The sequence below is a fragment of the Chamaea fasciata genome, unplaced genomic scaffold, assembly GCF_029207755.1.
Source record: "Chamaea fasciata isolate MVZ Bird 193981 ecotype frontalis unplaced genomic scaffold, bChaFas1.0.hap1 SCAF_11, whole genome shotgun sequence".
Classification (NCBI taxonomy): domain Eukaryota; kingdom Metazoa; phylum Chordata; class Aves; order Passeriformes; family Sylviidae; genus Chamaea; species Chamaea fasciata.
The window spans coordinates 12,329,065-12,356,653 of record NW_027094096.1 but is presented as its reverse complement, the minus strand read 5'-3'; the positions used below and the strand labels follow the sequence as shown (position 1 = coordinate 12,356,653).

The window sequence follows — 27,589 nt, the reverse complement described above, 5'->3', positions numbered from 1 at the left end:
GTTTAAGGAATAACAGCTACTGGAATACAGCTGGATGGGAGTTCATTAATGCTAAGCAAGAGGCTTATGTCTTCATCAGGGGAAAGACTGGAAAGATTTTGCCAAGAAAACGGTAACAATTAACAGGATAAGCAAAAAATATAAGAATATAAGAATCTGTTCTTCCCAAGAGACCTGAAATGACAGACAGGTATGGAGATTACAGTTTACACCAACTTCCGTACAAAAATGCTTCAAAATTAAGGAAAACAAAGAGCTCTAGTAAGTAAGGCAGAAGTGGTCTGAAAGATTGGATCCCTGAAGATTTTTGCAAAGGGATTGCATAAACTGCAATCTGGCCCACAGATTTAAGCAATGACATAGTTTAATTTCTGTTTCATTAAAAATTGTCATAATTAGAAAGATGGAGACTTTTTATTTCCATTGTGTTATTTAGAGTTTAGAAATGTGCAAAATGATCATCTGGTTTTTGTTTAAACGAGTGACTAGAACTGTAATTATTTTTTAAAACTTGAGGCTGTCCTCAGATCTATGGCATTGCAGTGTTCAAAATGCTTTTCAGCACGAGTAATTTTAGACAACCCTGCCCCTACCTAGGTCCTGTAAGGAGTCATTTAAATGCAGTTTTCTTCCCTTTTACCATTTCCTCCTATGTCCCAAGAACCCTAGGTTTTAGGAAATCTATCTCCTAGAAAAAAAAAATGGAAACTTATGGCCCAATACTATAATTTTCATGATGCAATCTCATACCTTTTTCAGCAATTCCTTTCTTTTAAGCTTTGGGAATTTTACGTAGAAAAATTCATTGCTTCTTGCACATCTCAATTTAATCAAAAATCCAATTTTCTATCAAAAACAGCTTGATAGAAAAAAATACTGGCCACAGTATCAGTTCAACTGTTAGAGTCTCACAGATTTGAAATCACAAAAAAGTTTCTGGTCAGTACTCCCATAATAATGTGTTAGCTATTGAACAGGATAAGTCTTTTCAATTGTATTTCTTCATAGCAGTAGAGGCTGATGCTTTCAGAAAGTATTCCAGCAGAGAACTAACCTTTCTCTGATAGGGAGAAAGGGAAGGGAAGGACATTGAAATCTACTATTGAATTGTTTCTGTTTTGCAGAGAGACTGAATTACATATGCCATTACTCCCCTTGCATATAACTTACAATTTGAATAAAAGTTTTTTTCAGGGATTCATCTGCATGCTTTAGTGATGTGTAGCCTCAGAGAGAGACAGCAAAAGCCAAGGTTGTGATATTTTTAATTACCTATGAAGCTTTTCAGCTGCAGAATTAACTAATATCTTGTTTAAATGCATCCTGGTTTTGTTCATGTTTACTCTGTTATTCCCTCCTATGCAACAAGTGCAAAACAAAATAGTGAAATAAACCAAATTTACCCTTGAACACACAGAAAAAGGATTATGTGTTTCTCTATGGAGCTATGAGTTTTATGCATGCTTTTCTATTCTGTTTTTCTCTTCTCCATAAGCCCTTAATCCTCCGCCTCCTTTATGATATGGTTCAAACACTGTTGTTGAATTCCTTTGAATTCTTCTAATTTATTTTTTAATCCAAATATTACCCTTTCATATGCAGCTGTTTCAGTGAGACCTGCACTGCCTCTTTCTTTCTCTCCTCCCAAGAATTCTCTTCTAGCAAATTTAATATGCCACACACTTGGCGTTGTCATAACCACATATAACTTCAGTGCATCTTTCAATGAATATTGTTGCTCAGACAGTTGGCTTTGCTCCCAATCTAAGTCATTTCTATCACTCATTACTGGTCAAAATCAAGGGCTTTTCAGTTCTTTTATAGAATTATTCCAAAGCAGTCTCTCTCTTTGGTTACATTATGACAGATCTTTCAGAAAGGAGTGCTGAACTGTAATGCACACTGACAAAACAGTGAGTTAAGGCTGAAGCTGAAGCTAACAAAAACCATGGAAATTAGATTTAAAACTGTAAATCAGATTGTGAAATTGTGTTAGCTGTTTTAAAACAAATTCTCTTTACTGCTTTGCATAATTTTCTTTATATTTTTTACTTGCTTTTAAAGTTTTATAGCTTGATGGTAAAATCCAGTATACAGTGATAGAGAAGGTATTTCTGATCCTGGTGCCAAGTTCTGCATTTCCCATAATGCATCATTTACTCTAAAAAAATAAAAAAGTTTCTTTTCAGTCCCTGATGTAAAATGAGAAGCTATCTACAGTTCTTAAATGAGAATTTAAGAGCCTCCATTAAAAAGGCCTGTTAAAAGATGCCAGGTAATTATTAGTCCCCATGTGTCCTTTATTATTCTGTCAATCACTGTTTAAGATTCCATGAAAGAGAAATATTAGATTTCAAGCATCTGAAACTTACAGAATATGAAACTATAAAGCAACACATCTTTTCACAAATAAATGAATTATTTTAACACTCTCATAAGAAAAGTAAGATAAGAAAAATTTAGTGAAAATGGAGGCTTTAGATAGTTTCCATTCAATTCAATTATTGCCATTTTCATTAAGTATTTATAAACATTCTGTGTGGTTTTACTATCATTTTTTTAACATGGGTGATGTTTTAGGGCAGTAATTTTAAGTCATCATGACAAAGGCCATCATGATTTTAGCAGTGAGATTGACCCTGCCCCCCATGGCAACAAGGTTGGATCTAACAGAGTGATCCTGAATTTCAGCCAGTTAAATTTATCCAATGTATTTTTAGTGAAGGAGAAGATGAAACTGCTAGGATCTGATCAAAAGCTATTTGATTCTGAGCAGCTTTCTCCAGAATCATTTACAGCTGCTGTATCCCCTCAGGTATGCTGCAACCAGACAGTTGTTTCTAAATCTTGGGACATTACAGCTCAGATTTTACATCAGGTTTCAGAGGTACAGCTGAGCTGGGTTGATTTGCTCTGCTACAAGTAAGTCAGTGGCTGGGCAGAGCATTGTGAGATAAGTAGAAATCCCTGGTTTGTTACAAGTGGGCAGAGTGTAAATCCCTACAGGTCACCTCTAGAAAAGGATTCACGGATAATTTGTGTTTTTCTACAGGAAGGTGACATTCCTTCCTCTTTTTCTCTCTGCCCTCTATCACTTTCACTCAAATGCCAAGCTAAGACCAGCGCATTTTCCTAGTGGTGGAGTACTGACTAATAGCCATAAATGTTATCCATCATATTTATGAGTTGTATGTTTTCTGGTTACGTTCCTTTAACTCTGGAGAACTGCAACAATGAGAGTAGGGCAGGACAAGACCTCTCTTTGGTTAAGTGCACAAGGGTATGAGGAATTCTCTTTGCAGACAAAATAGCATCAGCAAGTTTTAAATTCTGGAAAGGGAATTCTGAAATGCATCACCTATGGAAGAAGAGCCAGGGAATTACAAGAAGACACAGGAAAGCATGTCCAGCCAACAAGGGACTATGTCACACACTGCCCTGCCTGTCTCCATTTGATCCCCAATCTAAGCCTTTTTCTCATGGTCACCTCTGAAACAGGTGTGTCTAACTGTTGGTGAAGGTTGCTTTCTCAAATGAGGGGTAGTAGCCTTTCTAATCACATTAGGAGTTAAACAGTTACTCACCTGTTTTGTTGTTCCTGATAGCAAACCCATTACAGGAGCAGCTGCCTTGGGGACAAGAGCTCCTGGCCTGATTGTTCAGCTGCACCTGGCGTGCTGTGTGCACAAGATTCCAAGTTAAGATTTCAGTGGCCCTTCACCTCCAAGGTTTAACACAGGCAGGGGAATGAGGTAAAGATACACCAAGAGAGCTCAGTGCTGCTTAACTTGTGAGTAACTTCACCAAGACACGCGGTCTCACTCGTAGGCTTGAGCAAGTCAGTTTGCACTGAAGGACTGAAAGTTCAGACTGGCTTTGCTCACTGATGGGCATTGTACTGTTTGCTTCAAATTTTAATCTCCACACTATAAAGCAGACATGATCATCTCTGATTAATAAAAGTCATCACTTTGCAGGGGAGCAGCTAATATTTCCTGGAAATCCCTGGAAAATACATGGTTTCAGAATGTTCCTAGCTCATTGATGATGCAGCTATATGTCTTCCAACAAGGACATTGGCTAGGGATCAATCAGCTGACTGCTGGGTCAGAAATTAAGCTGCATTCCAAATAAACTTTGATGTAAAAGGATTTTGGTTTTAGGCATATTAATTTTATTCTAATTAATAACATTAATCAAAACAGGTTGAAAAAACAGTCATAAAACTTTTTTGCTGTTGTTTCTCAAAAACAGCAAATCATATCTTTATAGTGTCTTGACCCTTGATTATGTTATAGTACAGTCTCTATATAGACTTTAGACTATGAATAACAGGATTACTGAGGTAGGAAAAGATCTCCAAGATCATCGAGTCCAATCATCAACTGAATACCACATCTACTCATTTCTTTCAATGCTTCCAGGGATGGCAATTCCACCACTTCCCTGGGGAGCTGTTCTTTCCATGGTTGGGGAGTCACTTTAGAAGCAAAGCAAAACAGTAGAGTAAAAGTAAAGCGTGGCAATGGAGATGTCCAAATCAACTGAAAGGGGGGAAAAATCAATTAATCAAAGGAGTGTTACCTGAATGCCAATAGAAAATGTTTACTAAAAATGAGCATTGCAGGACTGAAGGCAGAGAGGTGACTGAAGTCACTGTGTCCAAATGAAGCACCATCACTGGGATCCTGACATTCTACTGCTTTTATGCTGGCCTGTGTATCTTGTAAACCACTTACAAGCAGGGCTACAGCCAGCACTGCAACAACAAATCTCCTGTCTCTAGCTACATGATTCTACCTTATAGGATTCTCCCATCAGCTGTCTTTTGATAAGAAAATAAATAATGCACTGCAAATTCTGCTTTAGTAGCAGAATGACTTCTCCTGAGTTTGTTGTTAAAAGCACATGCCAGGAACTGCAGCTACTGTTGTTATTTTTCTGTGGGAGAAGGAGAGCAGCTGAGTGGAGATGATGCTGCTCTACCAACACCCAAACTGCATCTGTTTTGTGAGGGTCCCACTCCAGGCATCCAGCACCCATACTTGGGGGAAGCAGCCCTCTACCTTCCTAGGGAGCTGTAGCATAAAATGAAATGACTTGGTGCCTTTATCTTAAACCCTCCACAGACACATTGGACATGTGTGTGCCCTGGGGCTTTGGTTCTGCTATTTGTGTGAGTGTTTAAGAGACCAAATAAAGAGAGCTGGGCTTGCTTCTATATTACACAGCCTATATTAATTTATCTCTGGTTAATGCCTATTATTTTCTGTTATCAAACATTGGACTGTTTATAGATAATGAGTTTATACTTCTAGAAAGAAAAGTACAAGCACAAATGTCAAGTTTTAATGGCTCTTATAATTCAGGCTCTTAATTTATAAAAAAAAAATTGAGAGTATTTCAAGGCTGAGGAAAACCTTACTTACAGCAAAATGTCCTAGATTATTGGGATTATTAGCAAGGCAGAGCTACCAAAAACATAAGGATACACAAGGATAATTCGCATCCTTTTGAAATGAGCAGCCTAATTGACAGTTGTTGGGAATTGTTCAGCAACTCTTCCTAGGGAAAAATGACCTTTAAGGCTCTTCAAGAGGTCAGCTATTTCTGTACAGATGATTGGCAGAGAGGAAGACTGAGACAAAAGTTATCTCTCAGAAAGGTTACCACCAGTACCAGATTCTAATCAGTCTTTGCATGCGTGCTGTGCAGGAGGAATCTGTTTTCCCAGTGCACCACAATTGCTGTGCCTACAGAAAAATTTCATACCAGAATGAGGCCTTTGTTATCTTCCCCAGTATATAGCTGGCTGTCTAATATGAGATAACATATTTGATGGCTAGTCGTCTGAGAGTAAACTGGGAATTCTATTTCACTAATGCACAGCATTCAGGTCTGGCACTCTTCAAAAATACACCAGAGGTCTTTGCCTAAAGAATCCAGTAAAGTTCAAATTCTTGGTTAGCATTAAACAGGTTGCATGCATGAAGTACATTTTCCCATTTAAGTGAAGACTAAGCATAAAAGTTAGCTCTGATGGGCACTGTCTCATGGTTCCCTTTCTGCAGCTGAACAAAGAAAAATCCCTAATTTCCAACTTCCTTGAAGTCCTGCAAGTTCAGAATCAAAAGTAATAAAGACTCAGGCTTCGGGCAGTGCTGATCAGGAAACAGCACAGGCGACCAACTAACGGAGCTCAATAGAAAGGTCTGGAGAAGATGCTCCTTTTGATTACAAGAGTCTGAAAACAAAATAGCATTTGGGAAGATTTAGCTGTACTGGAATAGCATTAGTATAGTTTTTCCCATGTTTTAGGCAGTTCTGCTTAAATCCTTGGGAAATTAGTAATATTAGGGACAAAACTTGCGCTTCTCTTCTGGTATTTCACCCAGATACCCAGATTTTTTTTTTTTGGGGGGGGGGGGGGTGGTTGGTTGATTTGGTTTGGTTTTTTGTTTTGGTTTGTTGTTTAGGTTTAGGGGGGTTTTTTGAGACAAGACCTAGAGCAAAAATCTTCATTTTGCATATGTTGAAAACAATCAGGGAGAACATAGAAATGCGCCTGGTGGGTTGTTTTCTTTTTTTCCTTTTGAGAGAAGAAAATGATACACACATAAAGGGTTGTAAGCACAGTTTTAAAAAAATGGTTTATGCAGCATTTATCTTATGACTATTAGGATCAGATATCTGAAACTGTAGGTAAAAACTGTTGCTAATTTTAAGGTGACTAACCAATATTGGAAACAACACAAGCCAGAGTATTCTACCCTTCCTAAAGTCCAAAAGCAGAGGTCTCTAGACTTAACTGTCATTACAGCTCCAGCCTATGTACCCTGAAGAGAAGCAGCCCCTCATTCTTGTCCTGTGTTTTCCTTTCTAAGCTCCAGTTTTCCCTCCTGAGGCACTGATGGGCTCCAGCAGTGTCAGACGTGCTGGCTGAGCCCTGTGTTCCTGACTGCAGAGCCAGAGTATCTCTGCAGAGCCCTGGGTCTGTCACAAACAGCCTGCCCTCCTTCAGCAATTGCCTTCTTTTCTCTAATTGAATACGCACCACATGCCGAGTGCTTGTAATAATTATTACCTTTAAAATGCATTGCAATTGACAGGAAGTGTACAATGAATTCCAGTTCTCTGCACAGCTATTTTCTGTATTTAGCAGAAAAAGATGAAGGTTGGAAACATGCCAGGTGAATTGTTTGACCAGATGTACCATAAGATCTTATGGAACCCTATAGAACAGCATAATGCTGTAAAGAAATCTAAAGCTGCTTACTGTATGGGTTTAACAAGAAGAATCATAACACAAGAAAACCTTGATTTCTGCAGAAGGAATTCTACTACCATGTCTTTCAATCTGAATTTCTTAACAAAACCCCTCATTATCTGACTGATGTTCCTGATTACTTAACCATGCTAAAAGAACGTTAATCTACAGTCTCTTTACATGTGAATCCCCTTAAATTTATGTGAAAATGCTGTAATTGTTTCCTCTCTTTCAGCTGTGAGCTACATGATGGATGGTAAACAGCTAGGAAACATTGCTATGAGTAAACCAATAACAGCAAACTTTATAACTGGTGCATCAGTAATTACCTGCATCATTTATGGTTTATATAATAAATTAGCTGCTTTCCTTTCCCTAACACTGAACATCTTGGGTGTCCATATACAGAAGTCTTGTTAGAATATTCAGTTCTATACTTCATTCTGTAGTTTCCATTTTCCCTCTTTTTGTATACCTGCATTAGTGATTCCTTAACTGGGAATGTGCAGATGTGCTCTGGCCTCATTAGCTCCCATCAAGCATGTGCCCCTTTGTCATCAGCATTTTATGAGGAATATCATATTCTAGTGTCTTAAACACACACAGAGAATAAAGAGAAGTATTTTGGACCTCTGAAGAAGAGAAATTCTCTTGAAAAGCAAAGAAAAAAACATTTTCCTTCATTTTGCTTAAGCACAGAAACTGGAAAATAACACACTCAAATGTAATTCATACCCTGAAGTAACCCAGAACTGTAATGAAGCAGTATTTCTAGAGAGAAACTCATCTTGTTGAAAAATGATGTCATTTTTGATGCTGATAGGCTAAGGAACATAATACCATATGCAAAGTAGCTTCCAAATGGCTTCATTAAAGATTTTACAATCTGTTTAAACATTAAACATTTTCTTTAAATATTAATAAAGATCTTAGATTGTTAAAGTTGTAGTTTACTCTTTACAGCACAGTATCAGATGCCAGCAGTTAGCTAACATATTCCAACTGCAATTATAACCCATAGGCCAAAATCTCGTTGGCATGTGGAGAAACATGTAACGAACTTCTGAAGTGAAGCTTGTGCTGTAGCTTCTCTGAAACTGCCCTGAATCACAAATGAGGCTCTCATATGTCCTGCTCTGTGCAGTGGAGTCAAACTGCTCGGGGCTGTGTGAGCTGCTGCAGAAGCCAAACACAGCTTATAGAACTCTTCAGATTGCTGCTCTGCTGCTGTCAATCTCACGAGAGGTTTGAAGAGAGACCTCTGAGATACTTCTCCTTACTTTGGGTATCCCTAGTTTGTAAGTCTGTAGCTATGCAAATATCCAGCCTCGTGCTCCACTTGTGTAAAACACATCTAGTTTTGTGAAGAAAATTCTCTCTGTGTTTGTAGTCTGTGAAATCAAGCCCATCCTAATTATTGCCACCCTCGTAACAGCAACTGTGGAATGGATAAAGAGAAAAAGCAAACCAGAATCAATCTGGATCCTGGGTGAGGAACAAATTCTCACATCATCAACATGTAGTGCTGAAACAGAGCAGGGTGCGCTTTAACATCCCATACTTAGAATAAATATGGTTAAATTTAGTTTAAAATATAACTTCTACAATCTCATGCTTTGTAAAAATTGATAATTACAAACAATTCCCTCAAACATAGTCAGTCAGAGCTCCCTCATCTGAGAATTTGTGACAAGGATAAAAATAAAGGAAGAATTCTTCTTTTAAGTCTTCCCTAATTTTTCATACAGGTAAACTAATTTAGTAGAATTTTATATAATGAACCAAAGCCCTTTGACTTCAATCACATTTGGCTTATGCTGTAAATAGCAAGATCTAAATATTTACAATGACAACAGAGGAAAACACACTCAGTCTCTTACTTAAAATATAGTTATATCCCAATAACTGTAATGATTTTCTCTAGCTTGAAAACACTGACGCTTCATGATATTGCGTTAGATGATTTTAATACAGGATTTATCAACAAATTCTTCAGTTATGGAACAAATCTCTAGAAAAAAACCTGTCTATTTTGTATTTCTGTGCATAGTACATTATGCTGCTAAATTGGAACGCAGTAAAATTGTTCAGCACAAAGGTTAAAATAGTTTTTAACGTTGAGGGTATTAGTAATTGAGCTCCTTAATTAGAACCCTGTGTTGCCTTACACTTGCATGAGTGTGTGTCACCAGGTTTATAATTGCTGTTCCTGTGAGGCCTGTGTTTGGAAACACAATTAAGATTCTATTTCTGGTGTGGTTGCAGAGGCTACACCGGGATCTCTACAGAGCATCGAGTGTTCTGCTGCAAATGGGGACTGACCTCACTCAAAGCACTCTGCCTGGTTTGGGAGTTTTCACTTGATGTTGTTTGAGACAGCAATGCCTTTGCCCTGCCCAGAGAGCCCTGGGGCAACGGGAGGCCTTAAGGAACCTGAGCTGTTGTGTGGCTCCTAACAGCACCAAAGTGCTGCTGACAAAGTTCCATTCTTGCAGTCTGATGTTTCTCCTTTCCAACTTACATGATTTTTGCAGGAATGCTGATTCCTCACAGTTCTCTTTCAAGGGTTGTTATCTGCAAAGTTCCTTATCAGCTGTAAGAACTGCACAAAAGCTTTGGTCAAAACTTTTGGAAGCAGTAGGTAACACCAGAATTCTCACACCATAATCTGCAGGAAGAAAATTAATACATCTAAATAAGGCATTATAACAGTCTAAAACCCTAGCAAGCCTTCCGTCTTTTTAGTGACTGCACAGCTGTGTTTCCCTTACACGATTAATGGATTTCCTACCTTCCAAAGAGACATTCGTACCAAATGGTAGCACAGTGCAAGACATAGTAGACAGCTGACTAAAGCTCATCCTTTCTCATTGTTCCGTCTGTGCACATAATTAAGGGCTAAAAAGCCCTTTGTCAAAAATTCTCATACTAAACGTCTAATTCATGGCTAGGATTCAAATAAGTGCCCTATCTTTGCACATATTTTGGTACCTATATACTTTCATTAACCTACAACTATGAAATGGGGTACAAGTTTCAGGATCTTTTTCAAGCTTTTGACTTTTAATTCAGCTTCAGTCGCACAAATTAAAGGAGGTATTGACCACTCTATGCCTCCAGAGAACCTGAGAAGAGTTAGAAGTGTTTGAAAATTCCAAACAGACATTCAGCACCCTCAGAAGAACACACTCATGTAGTAATTAATATTTTTCTTGTAAAAGTGTTTTTCTGAAGTGCCCGATGATATTTCCCTAGTTCACCCACCTTCTGCTTTCCCACAGCATCTTACAGAAGGTATTTTTAAGGTGCATTAGTATCTTTTCCCTACAGATTCTTAATTTTATGTAAAATAGTCACCTGAGCTCTCAGATTTAAGTACAGTTGAAGATGCATAAGTACAGATTTAAGTACAGTTGAAGAGCAGCATTTTTAATTTCTGCTTGTTTTACTGTTTGGTTTTGGTTTTTTTTTTTCCCTTTGGTGATGTCAGTAAAACATCACCAGTGAGACCACAAGCAATTTAGTAGACCTGAAAACACTGGAAATCTTTGCAATACTTTTCCCTACAGTTCAGCAGCTTCTATTCTGTTTCAGCTGGAGACAAATTAGAGCACTCTAGATTACAGCTTTAAGTGTAAAGGATTGTTAGATGAGAAAAGTCACGTACTCTAATACTTAGGGGGAAAGTGTGACACACAGAAGATAGCTGCTATCCACATTTCTCAATTTCTTGTCCAAATTTTTGACTAGCAGCCTACATCAGGAGGCAGGGAAACTGTTTAAAGACAACTGCAGAAATGAAACAAAAGAATCCCCCAAATTCCCACATATAGACAGATCAGTGAACATACTAGTTCAGTATCCTGCTTCAGATACTGATATTAGAATTGCAGAGTAATTGCAAATAATTCTGCCCAATGTAAGTCCCAAGTTCTGCCAAAGTAATGTAGTTAAAAGCTGATTCATTAATAACAGGTCTTTAAGAAAAATAAAAGGAGCTTAATATCATGAGGATCTCATACTGTTCAATACTGCTCAGAGCAAGAGTAATTCTCAGTGTGAGGATTCTCTGCCTGAGTTAGAAACTGGTAAGTCCTTTTGTCCATTCCCCTCCAGCCTCTATAAACAAAGCAGTGTAAATATGGGAAGCCTTGAACAAGTAATTGTAGCACAGAAACTAGACAAGTTACTGAGAAAGAACTCTTTTATCTTAAATTAGGCCCTGAATAAAAAAAAAAAATGGCATCAGAAAAAATGCATGTGAATACTGCTGCTGCTGTCTTGTTTAGGTAAAATAGAGTTTTTCCTATTTTATAGCTCTACAGCTTCATTTTTCCACAGAATTAGTTTTACAGAGTTTGAAGGGAAACATTACTATTGGTAGGTAGAAGCTGCAGTTCCATGTCTGTAGAACAGATGCAAAGAGGGCAACTATTTGTCCTGTAGTGTCAGACTGGCAGTGAAATTGAAATCTCATAGTCATGAAGAAAAGACACCCCAGAGTTCATAAGAACCTTTTGGTTTTAGTACTGATAGGTTAAAGCCCCCCGTATCAGTCACTAATTCCTAATATGTCAAAGACTAACTGAATTTCTTTCCAACATCCCAAACTTGGCAAGGAAGGAACCCGTTTTTAAGAACACACTTCAATAATTAGTATTAGAGTATATTTCCTCTCAGCAAATTGAAATAAAATAAATTGCATTTGTCCTCCTTAGAAATTGAATTGCTTGCAAGAGGTCAGGACAGTGGTGGCAGGTCACTGAAAAATTAAAAACATACTTGAGAGGAATGAAAGAGAAAGATGAGATTGATTTTGTGTTTTAATTTTGAAAAATCAGCAGCAATTCCTCTACTTCTAATATAAATGCAGAGATGCAAAGGATCTATTAGCTCATTGCCTTTTTAAAGACAACTATATTATGTTGCCAACATTCCTATTTTTCTTTGATCAGAAGAGGAACAGTCATGTTTTAAAGCAACTAAGCCTCCTTTGTTACCCGAAGTTTGCTTTGGCAAAGCCACCAATTGTTCCTTTCTTTTTCTTTTTTTTTTAATCATTGTTCCACATAGCTCTTAACTCTCAGTTTATGTTGCCACTTCGACATGACCAGTGATTTGCCATCACAGAAAGAACATTCCAAGAAAGCATCATTCAAGTTGTTCAGATTATGTCCTTAAGCTTCATTTTCAGTGATGTTATTATAACCTAGCATTTTTTAATTCTTTTTCTTCTACACAGAGTCCGTTCCTTGATTTCAGCTTCATAAGAATACTCGCTCAATCCTGGACAGCACAGGCTGTCAACAGCCTCTTCATTTTCCATCACCATCATTGCCTCTGTCAGGGAATGGCAGAGGCATCAATGTTCACAAAAATTTCAAAATTCAGCCTGAACACAGTTATTCCAGTACTACCACTATTTGCTGACCAGTCAAAAGTTCTTTATATCCCTTCAAACAATTTCCCAGCTGCACTCTAGTAAACCCCTCCAGAGCAGAACCCTTCCTTAATCCTTGCAGAAACCAGTCCCTGCTAAAATAAACTTAGCGAGTTTGAACTGCAGGAACCCCTGAGCACATAATCTTGAGACAACAGAGCACTGGGGGACTCCTTCCTTTGTGCCTGCAACATCTTAGTTCAGGGATTTAAGATAAATAAACATTTTGAAAATGGTTGTTTCAAGTTTGTGAACCAGAGAACTTGGCTGACAAGCTGCAGGAGCAAGGGCACCATCCCCTCCCTTTTGGTGACACCTTCCATTCAGGGGTCATTCTGGGGTTATTTTTGGGTACCATTTAAGGTGCTGCATAACAGCAAAAGTTGGTTTTGCTGCTTGAAAAGGAGATATTGATCTAAAAATGTTCCCTCTCTTACAAACTGGGCCACGTTTGAAAAATAAAACTATTTTGCAGAAATTCCCTTTTCTAAGGAACTTAGCAAGACTAATGACCTAGAGCTAGACGCAGCTTTGATTGAAGGCAACATTTAATTTAAATGCCAAATTCTTACTGGCTGCCCAACTTCCATCGTTTTTGGTTTAAACATCTTTTTTTAAGCAAAGCCGTTCAAGACCTATGATAATTTTAATAGTAGGATTTGTTTTTATATCTGAGGCCGGTTTTGCTTTGCTGTCGGTGGCCCGAAGTGCATTCTGTGCCAGTAGGTCATCCAGCTTCTTCCAAAGGTGAACTTTGGTGATGGTGAGTAGACCATGCCAGAAGGAGTAAGCCATACCATGAAAATGCAAAATATTGCTGGCCTTTCCTTCTCCTTGCTCCTACTGTTTTCTTTTATATCTTTTCCTTTCCTACTTCTTCCTCAGGCTTTATGAATCCTTTAAACTTCCCAGATCTATAGGGAAATAGAAAGTTATTGTGTGTCTTCAATAAATCTGTTGGGGTGAAATTCATTTAATTCTGTAGCAAAGCTTACTGATAAAAAAGGCCAGAATTTTTCCCCAGGACATTAAAGATCATGTAAGAATTTCTCTCTGATAGTGTGTTTGCAAGTTCAGAGTCAGATATGCTTGCATATCAAAATTAGCACCATAAACAAGTTTATATTCTATCATGAATTAGAGTTACTTTTGCTGATTCTTTCATGTAAGCATATTCAGAAATGGGAATTATATCACCATGCTGTGAACATTCATTATAGCTAAGATTACAAGAAAAAGGTTCAAATCCAAATCTTTTCCCAATTTTGAAACTTCTAATCAGAAGAGAATATAAAAAAGGCAATTAGGCTATCATAAAGGTTTCTATAAGAGGTCTCAGGAAAATTATGGTAGTTTGAATTCTCACTGCATTTTAATTCAAAAGAGTTAAGGAATAGCAATTTTCATCACTTATAAATTTATCAATAGCCTTTGTGGAATATTTGTGATATCTGTGTATTTGTGAATATTGGTGTATCTGTGACATAATTAAATAGCATTATTCAAAGATAAAAAAATTTATAACCATCACTTAACACTGAATTCTTAGGGTTTTAATAGCTCTGCCACCCTTGGATCTCTCTTAAAAGTATAATCAATTTTACATCCCAGCTTCTGAGCTGCTGTTGGACTATGGAAGCTCTCCGTTTTGATGCAAGAATAAATCACTGCAGGGTGCACCCCCAGACAGGTGGGGTTTTCCATGTTTTTAGCTAAATCAGTGCAACTACAGAAGGCCTGCAGGTACCTGCAAGAGGTGGATGACATTCCTTCAGCAGATATTAAATCAAGTGAACAAATGCAATATTGCCATCAATGAGTCAAATTCACTACATTTTGCTGGAAGGAATTTGAGAATGTAATTCAGCTTCTAACCAATACCTCCATACTAATGTTATTCCTCAAGAGGAGAGAATGCTGTTTGCTATTCTGCTTTTACACAGTCCCATCATACTAACTTTATTCCCTTGAGAGGAGAAATGTTCCTTAAAATATCAGTATTTGAAAAATCTTACCTTTTCCATCTCCCCAGTCACAAGGGGACTGCTGCATAGATTATGTTCATTTTCTCTTTTTGATGCTCCTTTAAGGAATTGTATTTTCATTGCAGATGAGATTGGTACTCAGTGTGTTCCATCTTCCAGGTGCACTAATTACTTACCTAGAAAATCTCTCTAACACTCAGTGAAAATATAAGTAGTTCTAGAAAATAAATTGAGTTGCAAAAGCCATTCTGGCCTAGCTTATTGCTCTAATTGGCCGGAACTTAAATGTGGGGGTGGAGGAAAGAAATGGGAGGAAAAAAGGCCATGTTTTCCTTATCTCACTGAAAAGATAAAACTAATACAGTTTTTTTATGATATAAATTTTTTCACTTGAGTTAAAATAAAACATTGGTGCAAGATAAACTCAGTGGTTACAGCAAGGCTTAAGGTGCAGATAGCCTGGATTGAATCCTTCCTCTGCCAGTGAGTGAACTGCAAGTGGCATTTTCCAGAACAATGTTCCAACTTCAAACAGAATTTTTGCACCTCTCTCCTAGCACTTACAACAGCTGAGAGTAATAGAAAAGCGAAGCATATTTTGTAAATGATGTGTTTTTAAATATATAAATATTATGTCAATTAATAGAAATCTTTTGTAATACCCACTACTTACAGAGGAAATTACCAAAGCAAAGAAAATACCATTTTCAGTAACTCACTGAGCTAAACACCTAAACCAAGTGCCTGGATTAGTTCTGAACCGGTGTTCTTGGAATTAATACTCTACCCTGCAATGTGTTGACATTGGTGAATTATTACAGCTCTTACATTAAAAGTATACCCAGATTTATAGACTTTGTGGAGAGTTAGAAATGCCACATTACACATGAGGGGTATTAGTTTTATAGCAAAAATATGTCTCATTGCTATATGTATATTAAAATGGTTTGCTGGTAGCCCTGGGAAAGCTAATAGTGGTGTATAAGCACTTTATGCCAATTTCATTTAGAGTAGAAAAGTTTGGTTGTCTGTGTGGGTGACAAGGGAAAGGAATTTATGGTTATAGAAAAAATACTTCCAAACACTCAATATCCAGGACTTTAATCCTAACATTTTCTTCCCACAAAAGTAATTCCAGTTGCAAGTACATATATTCAAAATATTAAGACTTTTGAGTGGCATTTATCAGCCCATGGGCCACAGCGTGGACCTGGCTCTGGCCCCCCAGACTGGAGAGGATGTCACCCAGAGGCTGCTGTGTATGGTGCAACTCCTTGGGTCACCCAGGAATTTTTAAATTCCAGTCGAAAGCCTATCGCTCCCATTTTTTTACTTCTCATCAAAAGGTTTTGACATCCCCTCTTTAAAATAACCACAGGAACATTTGACTGAAAGGTATGACAATTTGGGAAAATGCTCCAATAGAAGCTGTTTCTTAACATAGTTTTCAGAAGATCTCTTTAGAACAAATTGTTTTTCTCTGAAGGGATTTGTGCTGCACAGCACTGACAGTTAAGTGCTAAATGGAATCTCTCAATGGGCTCAGTATTACTGTTGAACAAAACACAGAAGCTGAACACTAAATAAAACCCTACGCTTAAATACACAAATAAAAGTAAATTCAGGAGAACACTGGGTAATTTTTATGTTATATCAGCAAGTGTCGTGATCCAGGACAAAGCATTCAGATATCACCTCTTTTATGACAATAACTAGTTCTGAAGCAGTTGTTTTATTTAACTTTCTGTAACTCATGGTGGGAAATTTGAATACGCTGCAGTTAGTGAATAAATGTGTCACATGAGTGAGTGATAGACATTTAAAAAAAGAGAACAAACTATGTGGGGAGCACAGAAGATTCTGAATGAAGCTAAAAAGCTATTTTTACCATTTCAAGGAACTGATTTTTTGATAATAGACCATATCATGGTTGTGCCTGGAATAGGAGGGAGTGGAGCCTGCTCTAAATTAGCTATTGAAATAGCACCTGGATTTTTGCAACACAAAGAAAAGTAGTCTGGATTTAATCTTCTAGCAAAAAAGCCATGCTCTGATAGTGAAAGATCAAAATGTGGAGAAACTAGAGATAAGAGGGAAAAAACCAACACAGTTCAGCAAAGACAGACACACCCAAAAAAAACAAAACAAAACAAAACAAAACAAAACAAAACAAAAAACCCACCAAATCCACAACCACAAATATCTCACAGAAAAAAAAAAAAAAAGAAAAAAAAATTTGGATTGTATTTGCTCTTGCAAAAAGAAAAAAGAAATTAATTTCCAGCAATACAATTCAAGCATTGGAGGCATCTGACATGGATGCTGAGACTACAAATATTACATCCATGGTGAATAGAGGCCAAGGAAACCACCAGGCCTGTGCTGTGGGACATGACACATCCACCCAGAGGGCAAAGGAAAATGTGTTGTTCGTGTTGAGTGCAAACGCCCAGACAAGAATGAGGGAATTTTTCTCTTTAACAATCATTTACTGAAATCAGCCTGGAAGTTTTCAGTAGGAAGAAGCAGGGTACATGTAGTGAGTAAAAGGGGGTAAAGTTATGGGGAAATGAAAAAGATACACTAAACTGGATTTGCAAGACATCCATAAAGATTGTATCTTGATCAGATTGCTGGGAGACAAGGGGTGAGAAGTTTAAAATCAGCTACACCATGAAAGCACTTCAGGCAAGAGTGAAAGCTTGAACTTAGTGATATTGCTGAGAAAAAGAGAGTAAAGGCAACATTATAGAAAATAATCTCTTTTCCTCCAAAAACACATATATTAACAGAAGTTTTGAAGATACAAGAAAGGAAATTTAGTTTAAGTATTTCTGTTTCTAAAATGCATCAATAGTACATCTGCTTTAATTTTTTTTTTGAGCCTCGAATAAGATTTTCTAAATGAAAAATGAAATATCATTCAGCTTTGAAACCTGTGGAGTACTTTATCTCATCCCAACAATCAAATTATGCAGTTGTGGCTCATAGCAGTATCCTTCCCTCAAAAGATTTTCATATACACACAGATATCTATTTTATAGAGATGTAGATCATGTTGTGGCACTCCCGATACATTTTTCTATTGTTTCAAACAATGCATCAGGTGATATTCCCACAAAGACATGGGATCATGTTTGCTTCCAAGTGGAAATGCAAGAATTTTTCATAATTTCTATGGGTCACCAGATCCCATATTTTGAAGTTTTTGACAACTGGTTTCTCTCATCTAAATTTAATTCAAATAATTTAAGGTTGCTAACCTGCAAATATTTTTTGTGTTTGTTTTTATGTTGCTCAGTATTGCAGCACAAAATGAGGGATATGGAATGTGTGCTTGGGATAACTGATGGTGCTGCCCTGGGGTCCAAAATATTCTCCCATATACTAATGGGTTTTATGCCATTTTGCCTCTCAAATTTGTTTTAATGATTGTGACAGCTCTCATTTTCCCCTTGCTAAATCTTAGTGATTGTTACTGGATATTTATTTTTAGAAGCACAAACATATTACAAAAAAATACATAAGCCCACTGAGGATGAATAAAACATCTCCATAGTAACATTCTGGATAGTGATGTATGGCTGGTTGCAGACAGACTGACAAACTTCAGTCCTAAATCTGCAACATGATTTGTTGGCATAGAATCCTGAGCTCAAAAGTGACTTCAGAAGTGAAATGCCCCTTTTTCTTTCTGTGGTATTTGGCAGCAATGATTGATTTTTTTTCCAGATGTGGTTAAATACGAAAATTTATTAGTTTTAATATAATCAGTTGCAAACACAATCAAGAACACCCCCTCAAGGCAAATGAATATTTTGGCTTTGCTTCTTTTATCATAGAAGAAATTCAACCCTACTCATGTATTTTAAGCTTATTTTACAATACCTTTAAATGATATTTTAAATAGTTTGGTTTGAACTGAATATTAATGTTGATGTCCATGCAGTGCAATAAGAGTTTACATCTGCAGGATACTATTCACACTAGTAAGAAAGATTGTGCTATATTTTAAAGTGACAGGTTCTTAAAAAATCCATTTAGGAAATTTTTTCTCTCTAGGCCTTAGTGTGCCCATACCCAGGACTGCATTATTCACAGCCACTTGTGTAACCAGGAGCCATTTCCCAGGCTCTTCCCTGTAAACATGAGTGAAGCTAATTTCCCTCAGCTTCCTGGCAGTTTACATTGAAGTTCATATAACTTACTTGCTGTTTATGTATTTTACCACTTGGCTATGTCAAGCTTTCATACACAAATCAGATAAAAAACATGGAAGCAACTATGATTTTTAAAGCAAAAAGACACCTTGTTATACTGTATAGCAAATTGGGTGGGTTTAAAAGTCATCCTTGAAATAGCAGCAATTTCTGTTCCTTTCATCTAAACAGTTCTGTATTCCAAGGGAACTTGGGATAATCAGTAGTTTGTTGTAGACCTGAGTCATAATTATGTTCTTTCTCTCTCATTTAAGTTGTTCGAGTTCATGAATTTTTTGGCTGAGAATGTCATCTTCTGTTACATGGGACTTGCGCTATTTACATTTCAAAATCACATCTTCAATCCTCTTTTCATATTTGGTGCACTTGTATCCTTTGCCTTAAAGAAGTACATATCTCTGTACATGCGTGTGTATATATAAAAGGAATGCATGTTCCATGAAAAAAAAAAAGTCAAAAAGCAAACCAATCAGTTCCTTGAATACTAAAGATCAGATTTTTTGTCAATTCCAATTGCCTACATCCTAATAACTACCCCAATGCACGTAAGAACATGTTCTTTGAGCAGCTGCTGTTTTGTTCCTCTGCTCGAGGCAAATAGCTTTAAACCAGTTAGGGAACTTTTGCCAAGGGTTACAAGCAGGGTGAGAAGTTGGGGTAAGTATTGGGACACATCTGTGGGGACAGGTGCAACACAAAACCATTTTTCCTGTCTGGAGCTGGTGCAGATCCACAAACTGGAGAGCTGCCTCCAGACAGATGTGCGCCAGAAGCAGGACTTCCCCAAAACTACTTAAATGACATGAAATCCTTAAAAATCACACAGTCCTACTTTGCTCAAATCTTTCCTTCTTTAAACTTGATATCTCTAGCATACATGGAATTACTTACACCATCGTGTGCCTAAGAGAGTGGTAAGAAAAGCTCTGTGCCTTTAATTCTGTCATGGTTTCTCGACAAATCTTACTTGTACAGTGGTGTAGATTCTTTTCACACTGACAATTTATCCAATGATTTTTGTTGGCTCAGAGCAGCAGCCCTCTGCTTATCACTTTTAAATTACGCGTAATGGCTTTGAAAGTTGGGAGCATACTGTTTACACGCAGTAATTTTCATACGTAATTTCTGAATGAACAATCAGGACTGCACCAGAGCTCCTCTGGCTGAAGGCTGGGCTGGATGGCAGCGAGGAGCCAGGAAGAGCTCGCTGTGTCCCCGCCAGGGCAGTGCTAAACCCTCTGCTGCGCTGCTGGCAGGGCAGGCAGCCGGAGGGGCAGCGCTGCGTGGGGCAGCCCTGCGTGGGGCAGCCCTGCGTGGGGCAGCGCTGCAGCGCAGCGCAGGCACCCGGCGCTGTCCCTGCTCTCCCCGAGAGCCAGCACACTGCAGAGGGGCTGCCTGAGACCCTCCTGGGGCTCCTTTCCCGAGCCGAGCAGCTTCAGGCAGCTCCTGGCGCAGCCGATGGGACGCTGACATCGCCTCCCAAACACTTGAGCTGCTCCGCAGTGCGCGGCGTGTCTCGGACCGGGAGTGCCAGAACTGAGCCACAGGACACGGGCAGGGCACAGAAGTGCGAAAAGCAGATATCAGGAGCCCTGACGGCCTTTCTTTAAATCTGATAAAGGCTTCGTGTTTCTAATAAAGGCAACTCTTGGGGTAGTCCGACTGAGGAATAATAAAGAACTCCATGGGAAGAATCTCCTCAGGGAAAGGGAAGAAAAAGCAAAAAGTGCTGGATATGGACAATATGAATCACCAGGAAATAAGGAAGTAATAATCAGTCCAAAAGCACATTTATTCTCTGCAGATTGCTGCTCAAGGACATAATGCTCTCTCTGCAATTGATGATGGGCATTTTCCTGAAAGGCTGAAGATGAAGTCACATGTGACACAAATGTGATGAGTAGAAGTAGAGTGATTGAAGTGAGATATATTATGATGAATATAAAACCAAGAAGACGTCTGGGGAAGGCAGATTTCTGCCACTGCACAGGAAGCATTAGAACATGTCATGTAAAACATGAAAGAAGATAATATATTTGTTTAATTACACCTTAAAAATAATTTTAGAGAAATATTTGGGTTAATTCTGGTTTTGTCAGTAGTGTGTCCACTATTTTCCTCAACATCTTACATTTTAGGTGGCAGTTTTTGTAGCAAGAGCTTCCAACATATACCCACTTTCTTTCCTTTTGAATCTGGGTCGAAAACAAAAGATTCCCAGGAACTTTCAGCACATGATGATGTTTTCAGGTAAGAGCTACTTTGGGGATTTTTGGTATTTTTCCTGTCCACATTTAATGAATGACAAAAATAGTTATCTATCACTAGAAAAAGCCACATCTATCACAAAGAATTTGTTATATTAAAAGGTCATCTCTCCAAAGCTACTGAAGCAAATGGATGCCTTCTGATCAACCTCTCTGTGCTCTTGACCTATTTTAATTCACGTTTTAGAAACTCACTACTCAGGAAGCCATTGTCTTTCAATCCACTGTCCCCCCCATCTATCTACACTTTCATGACAGTTTGGGAATAAAGTGGTTTTGTGTTGTTTTAGAGGCACCTGTGGAATACCTGAGAGTATTTTACACAGCAGCAAATAAATATCCAACTTGGACAATGTTAGTACTGGTACTCAGATCAGAAATGGTCTTTGGCAATTCCTTAAACTTCAGGATCACTTTTACTTTGAAACATGAGATGAGAACACTTCAATTCCACAGACTTTTCCATGTCTATTCATATGTATTCTGGCTTGATATTTAATTTTATTGATTTTGTTAACCTTGTAGAATAATAATTTTAAAAAAATTAAAAATCCAGAAGAGGGAGCCATGTTCTAATCTGATTTGCACATCATCCCCAGAACTGCTAAAGCTCATCTGGATTCCTTATTTTTTTACTTGTACAAGCTAGAAATAATTCCACTTGACTTTCTGATGCTACTTAGGAAAAACTCACTCATAAGCTAAGAATATCTGTTCAGTAAAAGACAGAAATGTAGATCCCCTGGTGCTATTGATGATATAATTTTCTAAAATTAGAAACTCAGCACCTTTTTTGCTTCATTTTCCTGCTTTTTATGCAAAAAAAATTATTCCACATTTGTATGGATAAAAGTTCTTGATTGACAGCCTTGATGTATAGAGATCCATTTAGCCAGATAACGAGTGAAATACAATGTGCTGCATTTCAAGCTTCCTCATCAGGAGTACTCCACATCAGGGGGCCTCATTTGTGCCTACGTAATTCCAACTCTCTAGAGAGCAACACAGCAGTTCATTTCTATACCCATTCAATCCTTCTGCTAAAAGCTGCCACTGAAAATGTCAGCTAATTCCGGCGAGACTGGAGTGAGGGATGATGACACTTCCAGCAGGAGCTGCCTTTCAGCCCGACTGCTGCCCTGCCATTGTTCCACGGGTAGCTTGGATCTGTAGATCCCTCTAGTAAAGCCTAGCAGGTGGCAAACTAGACAACAGCATGAAAAATAGCTTCATACCATTTGGTATCCAGTTCCTGGGCTCCATTTTGACTTTGTGTTTTCATCAGCTAAAGTATGGAATGGAAAACCTTCTGAAATCTCTCTTATTCTTTAACTTTTCTGTCCTGTTTTCTGCAGTCAAATTTCATTCTCCATGGAACAGGAGCAGAAAGCAGCCTGCAGCCAGCAGCTGAACGTGAGAACTCACACACATTAGCTTTCCAGGACAATCTGGGAGCTGAGAACTGAAACAGTAGTATTGCAGGCTTTTAAAATGTAAATGTTAAAATTCTCAGAAAGTAATTTTTAAATATTTTCAAAGAAAAAAAAAAACCCTCCTCTATTTTGTAGAGAAAAACATCTTTACATAATAAAATAGTGGCATAATCTGCAACTATAATAATAAATACTGTCTCTCATGCTGCCAGCAGCTGCACACTTCACAGAAGAACACAAGATACAGAGATTTTCTGTGTAATTCTGCTTTTTAAGATGCGCCAAGATTTGTGCTTAGTTACCAATAACATTCTTAGTGCTGTAAACTGATCATACTGCATATAGTGATAAACAGGACAATGACTGCCAGGAGAGAGACACATTTCTGATGAGTAAACAAGACATTGAATTTGAGTTTGAAGGAAATCATCTACAAAGATCAGTAGCAACAGTCATACAACAGTTTGGGCAGGAGGGGGCCTTTAAAGGTTATCTAGTCCAAGCCCCTGCAATGAGCAGGAGTATCTTCAACTAGATCAGGTTGCTCAGAGCCCCATCCAACCTGACCTCGAGTGCTCCCAGGGATGGGGTATCCACCACCACAGTGTGTGTTTTACCACCTTCTTTGTTCTGGTGTAACATCAGGTTCTGGTTGATCACAAAATTCATTCACCACAGCATCACACATTCAGATGTAGGAAACAATGAATTTGGGGTTAGTTTTGTTTTCTATTTTATCATTACCAAATCTGCCAAACATTTACTGCTTGTTTTACTGCCACAATCACCAAAGTGATTGCTGAGAAAAATTGCTGAGAAAAGCAATTAAGGCCAGGCAAGCACACTGTTGATTAGCATTTGATTATACCTTACTCTGCAAAGAACTCTCCTGAAGTCATTAAGTTCTGCTTTTTGATGCGTATTAATACAGTTCAGAAAAGGTGGAAGAGTTAGGCTTGGAGGTGAATTATGGAACATTTTGATTTATCACATTCTTTATCTGCTTCTGCCACTCCTCTAACAATAAATTTCAGAGGGTGGATTCACTTCTACAACTGTTTTTAATCATGATTCCTGATAACTTTCCATTGTAAATGAAAACTTCATTAGTCCTTTATGCAGGACAAATTAATCCTGAGCTTCTCAAATTAAGTTGAACATCAGCTGAAGTGAGCAGTCCAACAGATTCTACTCATGTGAAAAAGAAACATTTTAAAGTCTTAGACTTTATAACACATTCCACTCTTCTCCCAACATCTTTATTTACTTTTTACTTTGCTTTCTTCTTCCCTACAGTACATAAATAGGCAACAGAGAGGCTTGTGGGACACAGTGCTACAGGGGTGGTTGCTGTTAATATAAGGCATTACAGCATCAGTGGAGTCTGAAAAGGACGAACACAAATGCAGAATTAAACCAATAGATGCCCGTGTACAGGCAGCTGTTGTGCAGGCATTTACATCTACATACACATACAGACATGGAGGTGGGAAGTCGCAATGTGAACTTGTCCAAGAGATGTAGATACGTGAAGAAATCAGCTAAATAGAACTGAAAGCAAAGAAGAAAGGAGCAGAAAACTACAGCTGAAACCAAAACACCACAGAAAGTCTTCTTTCCTGACAGATTCTTTTCACACCACCAACAAACACGGGCTCCTCAGAGGGCTGGGTTTGGAGAGGTGTTTGTGTGGGGTGTGGGCAAAGGATGGCCAACAGCCCTACAGGGCACATGGGTTCTGTTATCTGTACATTTCATGGCCAACAGCCCTACAGGGCGCACAGTTTCTGTTCATGTGTACATCTCATGGCCAATAGCCCTATAGGGCACATGGGTTCTGTTATCTATACATCTCATGGCTAACGGGCCTACAGGGCACAGGGTTCTTTTCTGGGCGACTCTTGAGCTTCACCCTGGGCTGGTCTGCTTTGAAGGCTCTGGCACATTAAAGAATATTGCTTAAAGATGAATCCCTAATGGCTGGCACAAAAAAATTCTGTTAGGAAATCTGTGATTCAGCCCAAGGATGAATGGATTGACACAGATGTGGAGCTGCCTTCAGTGCATCTCTGAAAGATGAGGAGGGAGAATCTCTGCTAATGGTTCATCAGAGCTGGTCCTTCTGCTGCACCACTCTCCCCAGGTGTAGCTGAGGTACCAACATCCACTGCATCCAGTCATTCCACTGGGCTTTGGTGGCATTTGTCCTTGAAGTTTCACACAAAATTTAATCTTCCTTAACTTCAGTCCATTTCAGTATCTCAGCATTTTCTGAGGTTGTTAAAATTCCCTTCCTTCATTTGTATTATTACCTGGAAAGTATTTTGAGATTGAGATAGATAGATAGATAGATAGATAGATAGATAGATAGATAGATAGATAGATAGATAATAGATAGATAGATAGATAGATAGATAGATCAAGCCCTTCTTACAAAAAGAAGTGTTCTAGATTCAAAATTAAAGGTGTCATGCAATTGTGGGAAGCAGCTTTGTTTTCCACTGAAATGTAGCTGTGCTAATCATCGAGATTACCACTATAACCACTGAAATAAAGACCATTTCAATAGTAGTTCATTTCCTCCTCAGATACATATTTAAAATGAGCTGATATTCTTTCCCTTAGAAAAGAAAATAGTAAAGCTTCTGCATCCTCAGAGGTGTCTTTCACACAAAAACAAAGGCAAGGACAAGCCCAGTGTCTGCCTGCGGGGTTTTGAACCTGCTGCCACTGAGGCAGATAGTGCAACTCCAGTCTGCTCCTTCCTTGCCGAAATGGCTTTATGCTGTTCCCTGGATAAACTTCTATACCAAATAATTGGAAGCCCAGCTTCTCTTCCAAATAATTCAAATTCTAGCTATGTAATCTTGAAGAGCTTTGGAGTTCTAGGCCAAAAATAGCTGCATTTAGCAGTTAATTAAATGATTCTGCATATGTCATCAGTGCCTTACAAGAGGTTTGATTACTAGATTTAATCTCTCAATACTTTGCAAAGTACTTTTTGGACTCAGCGTGTATTGTATACACATAATGACTTTTCTCTCTACACTTATTTTGTGAATTTTTTTTGGAAAACTATAAAGTACATTTAAATAGATAAATGAAAGGCATTGGAAAATATAGAGTATTATTTGTATTATGCATCCTGAGGGCTGCAGGCAATAGCAGGCTTTTTCCCCTTCAATTTTTAAACATGGCATTCTGTCAGAACTATTTAGTCACCTTATTACTACCTATAGGGCTTTTTTTAAAACTCACTTAGCTATTTTCACAACCTTTGTAATTTCTTGTTTATTCAGTCTCTGTGGGTGTATAATTCTACAACTGTTATAACGTTTCAAGTACACTAATTTATTCTGCATCCCCTTCTAGATATTTAAGATCATCTTTGAAAAACTATTCATTGTTTCTAAGTCATGTTTTTTCTGACTAGTCTTAGAACATTAAATTATTTTAAAGGAATATATTCTATATTTTCAAAGAAGAAATGAGTAGCGTATTTGGGCAAAGATTTTAACATCAATCCTCTTTTTCACTTGCTCCTGACTTCATGAGTAGTCCCACTTAACACAGGATATAGATTTCTTTTTCAACCTGCACTAAATTCAGATTACTACTTAATTTGCAATTATTCAAGACAAAGAATTGGGTAGATGTAAAGCAAAAGTGGGATTATTATGTGAATATGAGAGTACTTCCGTTGTTCACTTTTGCAAATTTGCTTCATTAGATCCCACCCTTCCTGTTAGGATGATTCAGTACTTTATAAGCAGGATTATGATCTGAACATTTCCTCTGCCCTTGGAACTGGATTTGCACTGAAAAGATTAAAACTGTGTTTCTCCATCCCATTGAGTTCCTGATGCTTGTCTTGTTGCAGGTTTACGTGGCGCCATTGCGTTTGCTCTGGCCATCCGGGACACCGACTCCCAGCCCCAGCAGATGATGTTCAGCACTGCCCTGCTGATGGTGTTCTTCACGGTCTGGGTGTTTGGGGGGGGCACAACACCAATGCTCACCTGGCTGCAGATCAGGTCAGTACTGTCTGCACAGCACCAGCCAGCAAACAGAGTGAGATCCCTATCCGTCAGTCACTAAGGCTTAGATATGTGCTTCTTATGGGCTTTAACACCCACAAAGGAAGTATTTATGCACCTGTTACAGGCTCCAGACCACAAGGAACAGGTTCTTCCCAAGTTTGTTATGGGTGTAGACATAGGTCAGACACATCCTTGTTTCCTAAGAGTATGATTCACTAAGAGTCCTTTTAAACACCGTGAATAAATCTTAGAAGTGTCCTCCTTCCTGCCGAAGAAAGAGCTCTACAGGCAGATTTTCCCTCATCCTAAAATCTGTAGTTATTACATAAACATGTAATAAATCGTGTACTTCTGATTGCAACAAGAATATGTTGGAAAAATCTTCCTCCACTGCTGCCTTATTCAGGCATTAATTTGTTATGCATTGTTTTATATGTTCTTCATCACTATATTATTTTTTAAATGACTTCATAGTCACTTGCATTCGCAGGGAGCAATGAATGACAAGGGAGGTTAAATGACAAGAGAGAGGGAAATAGAAAACTGGAGTAAAAAGGATCTAATTTAAATGCAATGTCCTTCCAATTGTGCTTTTCTGAAACCCAACTTTTAATAATGAGTGTACTCATGCTGGTTATTGATTCTGGTTACTTCACAATCCATTCAGAACTCCCTGCTGTGATTTGCAAGATCACCACAGAAAACCTCAGTTTTGAAATAGGCTTGCAATTCACAATTCCTTATCATTTATTCTATAAATAGAATATGTTTTCCTTGTTTACAAAATGATGTCTGATTACAAGCCTTCATGTCAGACTCTTGCTATAAAATAGTAGCTGAAGATAACCAAATTGGGGCTTTTACAAGGAGCACAGATAAAGCTTGCAGACAAAATAAGGACTAGTGTACAAGTGTACTGGATAAATATAACATGCAG

At 38.1% G+C, this 27,589-nt stretch overlaps 1 protein-coding gene across 1 annotated transcript in view; it reads left to right on the top strand.

The window, feature by feature from the left end:
- SLC9A9 (solute carrier family 9 member A9) overlaps nt 1-27,589 on the top strand; it is a 174,167-nt gene that overhangs the window by 78,715 nt on the left and 67,863 nt on the right. The window contains exons 10-12 of the mRNA XM_066193280.1: nt 19,167-19,280; nt 21,051-21,162; nt 26,493-26,646. Of these exons, the coding sequence (XP_066049377.1) occupies nt 19,167-19,280; nt 21,051-21,162; nt 26,493-26,646 (380 nt within the window). The remainder of the gene's footprint in view (nt 1-19,166; nt 19,281-21,050; nt 21,163-26,492; nt 26,647-27,589) is intronic.